Source organism: Pseudoliparis swirei, chromosome 7 (genome assembly GCF_029220125.1).
Source record: "Pseudoliparis swirei isolate HS2019 ecotype Mariana Trench chromosome 7, NWPU_hadal_v1, whole genome shotgun sequence".
Taxonomy (NCBI): Eukaryota; Metazoa; Chordata; class Actinopteri; order Perciformes; family Liparidae; genus Pseudoliparis; species Pseudoliparis swirei.
The window spans coordinates 24,092,183-24,103,852 of record NC_079394.1 but is presented as its reverse complement, the minus strand read 5'-3'; the positions used below and the strand labels follow the sequence as shown (position 1 = coordinate 24,103,852).

Genomic DNA, 11,670 nt, shown 5'->3' with positions numbered 1-11,670 from the left:
ATCTCTCTTTTTGCAGGAAGTTATGAAATCAGTTTGTAGATTCACAAACGGTGATCTCATCTAAAGGTTGGTCTGCAGAAACTGAAGTCTCTTTTTTTCTTTTCACCCATTACTAATTTCCAGTTTGTGTCTATGATAAGAAAATAAAAAAACATGAAATATGTCAACTTGGGCTCTGGCTTCTTTTTTTTAATTGCAACTTTCTCCCACTTTTAAGGACATAACAGATAAATAATAAATCAGATTATTCTCTGATAAAAAACATCGGCCATCATCTTGGATCCAAGTCTCAGAAATCACCCAGCGTTACCATGGGCATTTAAAAAAAAAGGCATCAACAGTATCTCCTTTCAAAAGGTCCCCCCTCCTCCATCATTATGAGACATTTGATGCCCCAAAAGTTAAATTGCACACACACACACACACACAGGACTTTCCCTGGCCGGTTAATCACGCAAGGGACAACACAATTTTGTCTGACCAAATGTCACAAACAATTTCATGCTCTAAAACACTTTTTTGCTCGTGCTCGACTTCAGATTATCATCTGATCGGCGTGAAGCACTTCCTCTGTAAACAGAGCCGCGTTGTGATGCTGTGCGTTTCTGATTCTTCTCCTTACTCTTGCAGTCGGGCCGGTTAAGCACAATTTACAACCAAGCTTCTTCGAATCCAGCATCTGCATTATGGCTGAAAAAATTCTGCAAAACCGGCCAGGTCATATGAACAAACCGCTGGTTTCATTTCCTTAAAAGCGTAAATGGCACTATTCATGTTACTGCTGCTAATTTTCTGTATTCTCATAACCTCTCTCCCGCCCCATCAGTACACTCAGTATTTAACTAAAGGGACTGTGACAAATTCTCACATTATTCATAATCTATAGCTACAAATTGAACTTACAATTTGATTTAGTTCAGTTTGTTTATTAAATTTTTTTTTTTCAGATTTGTGTCCATGCAACTATAAGTACTTTTTACATTTTCCAAGTTGTAAGATAGATTTGAGTCACCAAAGTTTTTATTTTTGCATCTGAAATCTGATTAATCAATGCGAACAAAGTCCCGATCAGTTCAAGCATTGCTTTCATGAATCACCCAAAACCAAAGAGCATTTTCTAAACCCGGCTGAGGTCACCTCAGTCCAGATGATGGCCCGGCGTGGGAGTTTCAGACGTGATGATCTCATCGTATGACTTCTTTTTGTGGCCAACAGATTTAAACCTTTTTGGACCAATTTTATAGATTCACGGTTTATGTATCACCGTAGATGAAACATTATCTCTGGTTTCCGTTTCCCTACAACGATGCGGCTCTGGCAGACACATGACAAGTTTGTTTTCTTTTGCTTCTAGCTCTCAATTAATCTGAACACACAAGATCAGAATTTTTTTTAAGACAAACATTGTACTCGAGGCATTTGGGCGGTTCATTGTGAAGACGGATTGAATTTCCAGGACATAATAAACTAGGACCATGAGTTTGAAAATGATAAAAACTAACAAAATGCCTTTTGTTGTTAGAGTAATGTTTATTCCATGAATCATTCCACCGATACGTGATGGATGTGTGTCACAATGCAGGGGAGGCAGCTGGTGAAAATCGGTTTGCACATTCCACTGAATTAAATTATTTCATTTGTACTCCAGAACGAGGCAAATCAAACAAAGTGAACAGTTGCCGTAAAAAAAGAAAAAGTAAATTATAGCCCAAATGTCAAGGTTACAACAAAAAAGCTACTTTTTTGCAGAGAGATGAACAATTACAAAATGTGTTTGTGGTGTCAGAGTGTTTGCTGCCGTTTCTTAATTTGCCTCGTCCTTTGAGGCCTCGTCAAAGTTTTCAACGAGATCTGAGAACAGAAACAGGAGGACAGAAAAAGGGTTAGAGTACATCTCAATGAGCACAAGTTAAGGCAGGCAGATTAATCATAATGACTGAAGATGAATATGACCCAAAGAAATATCAACCCTCTGAATGAACCCAGAAAGGCCAGAAAGCACCGAGGTGGGCCTGTTAGTAATGTGGCTCTTCCAATGCTTCATTACAACGATAATACAATTGATGGAGCCCTTTGTTATAAAGGGGATGTGTGAAAAAGCGCTCACCTGGAACCTCATCCTCCTCCTCATCCTCCTCGTCAACAGCGACCATGGGGGCTTTGTTCTCTCCGGCTGCGAGGGGAAGAAGAACAAACTGTTAACGGACAGACGGTACGCAGAACCACCGACGCAGGTAAAACAGATCAGTGAAGAGTTCTGTGGGTAAAACAATGACTTTTCTATTGATATCTCTCATTATACAGTGTATATGTATATATATTTATTAAATTTTTTGTAACCTGATTTAAACAATTTTTTACCCAAAATAAATAAAAACTTGTCTGAACAAGATAACAGGAACTATTTTTCCGATGCCTGATTTAGATCAAAAGGATTGTTGCGACAGGAGAGTTGGAACGTGCTTCAAGTCCGTCCGACAGGTTGAAGGTTGTCAGGTATCTTGAGAATCATCATGAAATTCAGTCGATGGATCACTCAAAAAATCATCATACAACCAGTCCAGGCCGGGTCGACCAATAGCAACCCTTTCCCGGATCTTCAAACGGTTACGACATGTACCGATTTCAGCACTGGCGTAATATGTGGTTCAGATAATCAGATGTAGGGTAACAACGCTCTGTGACATCATCTTGAGCCATTGCACCGCTCACATATTGGCCAGTTAAGTAAGTGGGGGAAAAATCTAACGTCTGAATAACAACGTTAGAAAACGTACGGTGGCACGTCACATTACCACCAAGTTTTTTTAATTGTTTCTCGCACTTAAGAAGATTTGTAAAAATGTGTAATTTTGTAAACATTTTTACGAATATAATTATTTTTCCCGTAATTTTACCATTTTACAAATGTTTAAACAAAAAAGAAAAAGGAAAGAAAAAGAGGCTAGAAATCAATCCGTGTATATTTCTGTACCTGGGCAATAAAGAAACCCTACCGAGACATGTTCGGCATATTGATAATCGTGATATGTTGTGCTGTGGTTGGGACAGCCGGTGCCGCCTGGACAAAGTGCTCCGGGATGCAAAGCAAATTTCCTGACCTGATAGACATTCATTGTACGCGGCTATCCCACATTGTTGGGTCTCAGTCTACAATACTTCCAGGCTTTAATGATCATGGGGGTTTCTAGCTGCATCTTCTTCTCCTGGGCGTATGCTCTCATTTTCACCGGGCATTGCCACTTCTTGCGGCGCAAGCCAACTAATTTTTGTTCGCGCAAATCGGCGCCGGCCCCGCACATGTACCTGGTCTGGGCAGGGCCTCCGCTAATCTCCTGAGGCTGGTGAGACTGTCGGCTCCCAGCTGGTTGAGGATTCCCGGGAGCATCTCTGTGAGTTGCTTGTTATCAGCGTGCCCCGTGATCGTGAAGGTGTTGGCCGCCAAGGAGGCCTGTACCTTTGGGTTGTTAAAGTGGATCACCGTCCCCTGGTCCGTGAACATGTTCACCTACGGCGAAAAGGGGAGAAAGTAAAGTGGAGAGTTTGAGGTCAGATTTGACACCTTCAACTCTTCTCCAAGAGCATAAATGTCAAAGGGGGAAAAGTCCCATTTGCCCACTGATTGCTGGGCATTACGGAAAGAACTCGCTGCACCTCCTCGATGCCAGAGATGTTGTTGACTCCCAGTTTCTTGAGGGAGAACTGCAACTTCTTGTCGTCCGCTGTTGCCGTCCTGTGCACCACCTTCTTCTTCCTGCGGGCCGACCCCTGCGGAGCACAACAATGATACATGAACCGATGATGTCGACACAAATCCGGGGCGGTGAGACAAAGATTTTCTGAACAGACGTTTGCCGTCAATCCTTCCAACTCACTTTGCCACCGATGCGGACCTGCGCCTGCAGTTTTGCGAGCTTCTCCTGGTTCATTATCGACTCCTTCATCTGACACGAGGAACAGAGCACAAACACAAATCGAAATGTGATATTTGCACACAAATTGAAATCATTTAGGGGAAAAACATCAAATGTTTACAAGTCAGAGCTGAACATGAGCACACACAGTTAAGCCACACATTTGAGAAATATCACTCTTGATTCCGCTTTCTACTAAACGCATTTGCTCATCTACGTGCAAACGAATGAATAGTTTGATCTTTAAAAATGACAATCAGTAACAGAGAATGTGCAAAACGGTGCATGAGATTACACTGCAGGCACCTAATGTGTGAATTTAACAGTGCATTAGCTACACGGGGATTTGCGATTACAATCAAGTGTCAAACATAAAACTCCCCGACCACCCCCACCCCCCAGGACAATTTGCAAACGAACACAAATGTACAGCTGCCAGAAGCCCCTAAAATAGCCGCACGCTTCGATTTTCAGTCCCGACTCGAGCTCCGCGTGAATCCGGTCGGCTCGTAGCTACGTGAACGTCGGGAATCCTTCTGCAAAGGCGAACGTAACGAGCTCGTTTCTCCCCAGCGTGACCGACGGAGAAGGCTCTCGTGCTCGACCTATTCGGCCACCGAGAATAGAGGGGCTCTTTTCTTTGTTCTTAACCCGGGCTCTCATAAATGATGCTAAGTGAACTTGTTAGCTTGCCAAGCTAGGCAGCTAGTTCCGCCCACCCTTTCAAAGGCGATGCTATCTTCGCGTATAAGTGACCGTTTTTTCCACGGCGCCTGGTGCGTCTCGGGGACTTATTATGTCTCTACGAAGTCCACTATGCCAGGCTGGGTTGTCTTTATAAGGCCACAGAGACGTGAACTGACCTGGGAGTGAGTAAACACGCGGGTCACACAGGCGAGAGAAGCTCAGCGGAAAAGAGCGAGGACAGGAAGTGATGCCGCGAGATGGACGACTTGCCGGATGAGCTCGCCGATTTTCAAAATATAGGCACGTGTGTCTGTTTTCGAAATCATAAAGTCCTACTTTATGTTTTTTAAATCGCAGAAAATAAATTTAGTCCAACGATTATATGATTTCTACAATTGACTAAAGGCAGATTCATCTAGAATTTTTTCTAAAGAAGATTTTAATTGTAATTTTTTTACGGCAAAGCCTTTCCATTTTAATCACTAAAATTACTGAAAATCTAAATTAAGTTAACATAAGCCTATCAATAAATATATTTAAATACTATTAATAATAGCGACAGTGGAAATCTAAATTTAAATAAATGTAATGAAGAAACGAGTGTTCATTTTTTTAGTGAACAATAAAGATACGGCATTCATAACGGAAGTAGTCACGGTTGCCATCATGGCGTCCTCCAGAGCATGGAGAGGCAACGTGATATCGCCTTAAAATGAGCCCCTCTTGGTCTCCGCCAACAACCAACATCGGTATCGACTGATTTCAACAAATCCTATTTATAAAAAAAAAAAAAGTATGTACGTCTGCGGTTCTGCACGTTTTTAGTATAACCGGGAACTGTTTAATATAAAATGCCAGGCGGCTGAAACGCAGCGTGCTAAGCTAACTCGCACGTTGGCGCAGGAATATCCTCTAATACGCTTCTCTTTTAAGTAACACTCTGTGTAACTTTACATTTATGGGAAAGGGTCATTGTAACGGTAGGCTTTCTTGTTTCACCGAGTTCTTTTATGCGCGTTGATAACCTGCGATCGGAGAATAACTTGAAGCAGCTGAACGGCTAGTTTAGCCTTTACGAATAGCATCGTTTAGTGTGTTGCGTTGCGGTTTGATTGTAAAATTTGTCTCAACTCTTCAGTCCGCGTTGATCTTTGTATTTTTATGCCCCCTTCTTGCAGGTTCTCATGCATCAAACGTTTAACTTGCAATATTAATACTTTAGTTTATTTTCATTAGTTGATTGTTAGGTCCGGCTGTATCATATTACGTGTATACTCGATCCAATACAATGATCAACGTTATTTTGTATTTATTGATCGACACAAATTTGTAATACTTCTTTCTGAGTTTGATTATTGTTGACCTGCACGTGCTTAGTTTGTCAAATGTCCAGCCAGCAGGCCACTTGGGGCTTAAGGGGTTAACTGGGGCCGAGTCGCTCCCTCTATGTTTATATCCATGCTTTTCTTGTATATTTTAGCAGAGTGTTTCGCGATCGGCTCCCGAAATGGCTTCGTTTAAACCCACCAAACTCCAAGTCTACCCTAAACTGGGCGAGAAAGTCACACAGGACACACTGTACTGGAAAAACTACAAGGTGAGCGGCGTTCTGCCGAACGCTGTCTTAATGTTCCTTTGGGTGCACCCTCCAGTGTTGTACCCTGATCATAACCTTGAACATCTGTGTTTCTTCCCTCCCCCCACAGGCTCCGGTCCAGATAAAAGAATTCGGCGCCATCACAAGCATCGACTTCTCCCCGGTGGCGCCGCACAATTTCGCCGTGACGGCGTTCACGAGAGTACGTTGGCTTCTCTTGTGTGAATCCCAGTCTTTTGTGTCTATATGCACCATAACGCTGTTCTCCACCCCCCACACAGATCCACATTTACGGACCCTTCTCCCAGGAGCCTGTGACAACGTTAACGCGCTTTAAGGACACCGCGTACTGTGCGAGGTTCAGGTCGGACGGTCAGCTGCTCGTTGCGGGATGTGAGGATGCGGTGGTTCGGCTGTTCGATGTCAGTGGCAAGGCGGCGCTCAGGATGTTCAGAGGTCACACAAAGTAGGTGTCCACTCGCTGTCTGGTGGTGTGTTTTGGTCATCATGCTGTTCTGGACTGGTTTTATGATGATTTTTTTGAGTGATCCATCGACTGAAATTCATGATGATTCTCAAGATATCTGACAACCTGTCGAACTGACTTGGGGCCTTTCTTCACTTTTGTTGTTTCAATTTGCATATCAATATACTTTAAAAAAATGTTACTCTTTGTGTTGAATACTGTCACAAGGGCCATACCAAAAAGGTACTTTTTATACCTTTCACAATACAAGCCCTACACATATGCACTGTTATCAAAGGCAAGTCAATTTTCTTTCAAAGCATTTCATAAAAAGAAAACTCAATAGTTGACGGTAGCTCATTCTGTACATCAATTTAGCCCAATCAGTCTTCCAGGTGCTGCTTTGGGCCGAAAAGGATCCTGAGATATATGTTCCAATGTTTTATTAAAAAGGTTTCTCAAATTTGCAACGCTGCCGGTACGAATAGTTCTGAAGCGGAATATGTGCAAGAAAGCGCTCTGAACCTTTTGTGTTGCCCGTTTTTATATAAACGTCTGGTCGTGAAAGTGAACTGATGTAAATTCTGTCTCGTTTCTTTTCCGCTCAGGGCTGTCCACGTCTCAGACTTCACCTCCGACCGGTACCAGATCTTCACCGCGTCCGACGACTACACCTGTCGGCTTTGGGACATCCCGAACGCCACTGAGCTCAACAGCTACAGAGAACACACAGACTACATCCGCTGTGGTGTCACGAGCAAACTCAACAGGGATCTCTTCATCACTGGTGGGTTCGAGGCAAAGGAACAGTTAAAGCTAGCAGCGGCTTTACCAGTTGGTGCATGCCAAGTTTTTTATCTTTTTGTAGGCAGTACCACGAATGAACATCATCCGTCACATTGGCCCTTTTGACCGGTCTCTTATTTTTTACTGTGTAAAAGATGTTGAAAGGGCATAAATCGTAGGTATCCGCCTGTGTGTCGCTGTCCGATGTGTTTTGGTCGTCCCGGCCTGAACTGGTTGTATGATGATTTTTTGAGTGATCCATCGACTGAATTTCATGATGATTCTCAAGATACCTGACAACCTTCAACCTGTCCGACGGACTTGAAGCACGTTCCAACTCCCCTCGTCACAGACCTTTGGTCCGAGCTGCCTTCAGCCTGCTGCCACTGCATGTGAACGGGTTTGCTCTGCTTTTTGTCTGACAAAACGATACTTTTTATTTTATCCTAGGATCCTATGACCACACGCTGAAAGTGTTTGATGCCAGAGCAGATGGGAGTGTGATGACCATGGACCACGGCCAGCCAGTGGAGAGCTTGCTTCTCTATCCCTCCGAGGGACTCCTTGTCTCTGCAGGTAGTCGGTCGTGACAATACTTATGTTTTCAGAATGTGCACCCAGAAAAATATTATATTTAAGGGGTCCCCCTGCCCTTGTTCAGGCCGTTGCTTGGACTTAAATTGGGAAATAAACAAACATGTGGAAATAGCTCCACTATTATGTTATGCGTTTATCCAGGACACTTAAGTTATTCTTGTTACCCTTCAGGTGGACGCTACGTGAAAGTGTGGGATCTGCTAAAAGGCGGCCAGCCCCTGGTGTCGATGAAGAACCATCACAAAACTGTCACCAGTTTGTGTCTCAGCAGCAACGGACAGAGACTGCTGTCTGCTTCTCTGGACCGGTACGGGGACATCATGCATGTCTGAAATCTTTAAAGTATTTTATTTATTAGCCAACCTAATGCAGAGCTTTTTTTGTTGTCTTCCAGGCACGTGAAGGTGTACAACACCACCAACTACAAAGTGGTCCACAACTTTGACTACGCTGCCTCCATCCTCAGTGTAGCTCTGGCTGTAAGAAAATCCCTATTTGTTATTATTTCATGTCATGATTTGAAGAATGAAGTGTTGAAAGGTCCGTGCAAATGTATTCGCTTGTGCCGGAGGTGCATTAAGCGGGATCCGTTTGTGTAATGGGGCTGGGCAAGAAAGTCATGTATTGATGATACCTGGCTGTTTTGTTCAGTTTATGAAGTGGCCACGGATGATGAGCAGAGCTGAGGCTCAAGCCAACACACACACACACACACACACACACACATTGGGGGACTATTTGGTGATCAGGTGAAAAAAGCATCATTAAAATCATTATTCACAAACTTGAGATCAAAAGATGGACCGCTGACTCCCCTTGGCACCGATATTTGTGCAGCAGCCAACCGAGGGTTTTGTAACGCCAGAGTTTTAAATCGATGGATGAAACGGTCCATCCTGCCCTCTTGGTTTTTGTTTATGATTTTGGGCTTTCCCCAACATCCTGGTCTGAAAAAGTGAAGCCAATGCAGAAGTGCCTTCAACTTGCAATCTCTCCGCTGGCCAGCAGAGAGCACTTCTCTACATTTACCTCAGTAACCATGAGTTTACTGAGGTAAATATCTAGTTTCAAGTTTTCAACACAGGAAGGTCTTTATTAGTAATTTATGGTCCATTTGAGATGGAAGTGGCCAAGATGCTTCAAAACCACAGTGCGCAAACCTCCGGGAGACAGTTTGCGTTTTCAATCACAGCCACACTCGCTTCAGAATCCAGCGTCCCGCTGTAGTCGTGATCTAAACCAATAATCGGTGACTGTCTGCTGGAGTTGTTGTGTATGAAAGGAACCGTTGGATGATGATCTCTTGAGTGATCCATCGACTGAATTCCCTGATGATCTCAAGATTCTGACAACATTTGAAACAATTTCACAGACGTTGAACGGCCAGAAATTCTCTCTGATTTCCTGCTGTGATTCTTGGCCAGTAAAACGACAAAATATTTATTTAAAAAATATTGTTCTCTCCTCAGCCGAACGACGAGTCCATCGTCGTGGGCATGACTAACAGCATCCTGAGCATCAAACACAGGAAGAGCCCCGAAGAGTCAACGGGGGTCTCCGGCCAGCAGAGGCGACGGCCGTCGTACCGCGTCTTCGTGAAGGGGAAGACCTACGCCCCCAAGCAGGTGCGTTGTGATTATTCCTCGAGATGCCTTTTACATTTCTGCTTTTTATTTATTTGTATTAACTTCTTTGTTTCTTCTCATCCAGGATGATTATCTCGTCAGCAAGCCAGTGAAACAGCATTTGGCCAAATACGACATACAGCTGAAGACATTTAATGTGTCGAAGTCTTTGGATACGGCTCTAGCGGTACGCATTTCATGTATTTTATAACGCATTAGTTGGTATCCCCGTCTTGAATTTCCTTTCTTTTTTTTCTGAGTAAAGTCACTCAAATTTTTTATGAACAAAGCCTATCCATATTTTATTTTCAGACGTGGGCAAGACTGAGAAAGCCCGAGATCATGGTGGCCGTCATAAAGGAGCTGGATCGAAGAGGAACGCTGAAGAACGCTCTGGCGGGTCGGGATGAAGAGTGGCTCGCTCGCTTGCTCAACTTCCTCATCGGGTAAGAAGCACAAAGACCGTGTCGCCGCTCAAGCCAGGATGCATTTGTCCACGAGTGTTTTTGCACGTACACCTTTTTTTGTCTTCTCCTAAACTCTTGTTCCCCCGCGTCTCCTCCAGGAACTTGGTGGACCCCCGGTTCGCCCCCGTGCTCACGCCGGCGGCTGAGATGATTTTGGACGTCTACCGGCAGGTCGTCGGCCAGTCGCCCATCGTGGACCGGCAGCTGCTGCGCCTGCAGGAGCTTCTGGAGCGGGAGATCGACTACCAGCAGGACCTCATGGAGGTGCTGGGCATGTTGGACACCCTGTTCGCCTCTTCCCTGCCCAGGATGAAGGTGCCGCATCCCGCTGCCACCAGGGCTAACGGCCTGGCCCAGAGAGAGGCGAGTACCTCGAGACCACAGCTTAAGGCCACCTGAGGCCTGTGGGTGGGAGGGCAGCTTCAGACTTGAGTTGGAGTGTCTTTCGCAACTCTAAACCCTCTTTTTTCCAAACAATTGGACACACACCTCCTGTCACGACGGGGTCAACCAGACGGTGAACATTTTGGGACATGTTTTTAAGAGACGGACAAACCCATCAATCTGGCTGGTTTAACTCCGGCACAACTGGCACAAAAAAGAGGACAATGCATTTATCGTGTGAAGACTGAGTGAAAGGGAAGTGTTTTTATTGGACGTCTTGTAATTACACTTTCTAAATGTAAATGTTTGTGCGAGTGTTTGTGTTTCGAATGATTTAACTGTCGGCGTCTGCTTCTGCGTTTTCCTAATATTTTGACATTGGCAAATGTTTCATAAGCAGATGTAAATAAATCTTTGTAATATTGAAAACGAGCCATCATGATTGTGGTCCAGTGGGTTGAGGTCTCTCTGGACGATGCACGTGTCAACACGTGGGTGTCGGCCCCGTCTCCTGCGGCAGTCTGATCTCCTGCCGCCAGAGGGCGCTGTCGCGTCAAAGAAACGGGTAACTTCCATGTAGATGGAGGAATTTCCATCGGAGCCGACGGAAGACGGAGCAGTGAGGAGGTCGCCGCCGCTCACACGGGGGACAGACGGCGGCGGCCGAGCGCCATTCCGCAACTTGTAGCTCGTAACAAGTGCATTAGCACCTAGCGACAACACAACTAAGCGGAATGGGTCGCATAGTTTGTCGCTGTTTCCTGCCGAATTTATGGTCGTTTTTTTTCTTTCTCCTGGAGTTTGAGCTTCTGTGAACGGAGGTAATGTTACGTCAATAATTGTAACCCATTTCTAACTAACGTGACTAATTGTTAATTTCCTTTTTTAAAATACATTCTCAGGGCTCAAGTTTTGAAGGCAGGCAAGAGACATATCCATCATCACTCCTATGGAGGACTTAAATTGACTTAAGTATTAATAAATGCATGAATAAATAAGTAAATGCTTAAATAAAAGTATAAATACATGTATTCTTGTATTTATTTATTCATTCCTGTTTTTATTCATTCATACATATATTTAAGCATTTATTTATTCTTGTATTTATTCATGCATTTATTTATTTATTTATACTTAAGTCATTTTA

At 44.0% G+C, this 11,670-nt stretch overlaps 2 protein-coding genes across 3 annotated transcripts; one reads left to right on the top strand and one right to left on the bottom strand.

Annotated features, from left to right (window-relative positions):
* Positions 1-1,508: 1,508 nt before the first annotated feature.
* LOC130196902 (transcription factor BTF3-like) lies at positions 1,509-4,856 on the bottom strand. The gene is made up of 6 exons (XM_056419308.1): positions 4,778-4,856; positions 3,876-3,944; positions 3,655-3,768; positions 3,307-3,508; positions 2,108-2,173; positions 1,509-1,851 (listed from the first exon to the last, which is right to left on the bottom strand). Exons 2-6 carry the CDS (start codon positions 3,942-3,944, stop codon positions 1,805-1,807), a joined length of 498 nt encoding a protein of 165 aa, XP_056275283.1. The 5' UTR covers positions 4,778-4,856; the 3' UTR covers positions 1,509-1,804.
* Positions 4,857-5,269: 413 nt separating this feature from the next.
* Positions 5,270-10,955, top strand: utp15 (UTP15 small subunit processome component). Of its 2 annotated transcripts, none has more exons than XM_056419306.1 (12): positions 5,270-5,394; positions 6,085-6,198; positions 6,308-6,400; positions 6,480-6,664; positions 7,273-7,451; positions 7,901-8,026; positions 8,219-8,354; positions 8,442-8,526; positions 9,517-9,672; positions 9,758-9,859; positions 9,985-10,118; positions 10,238-10,955. In XM_056419306.1, the coding sequence occupies exons 2-12, from the start codon at positions 6,109-6,111 to the stop codon at positions 10,536-10,538; spliced, it is 1,587 nt and encodes a 528-aa protein (XP_056275281.1). In that variant the 5' UTR covers positions 5,270-5,394; positions 6,085-6,108; the 3' UTR covers positions 10,539-10,955. The 2 variants fall into 2 exon arrangements, with proteins under 2 accessions (XP_056275281.1, XP_056275280.1); XM_056419305.1 differs by having other exon boundaries at positions 6,082-6,198.
* The last annotated feature ends 715 nt before the right edge of the window (positions 10,956-11,670 follow it).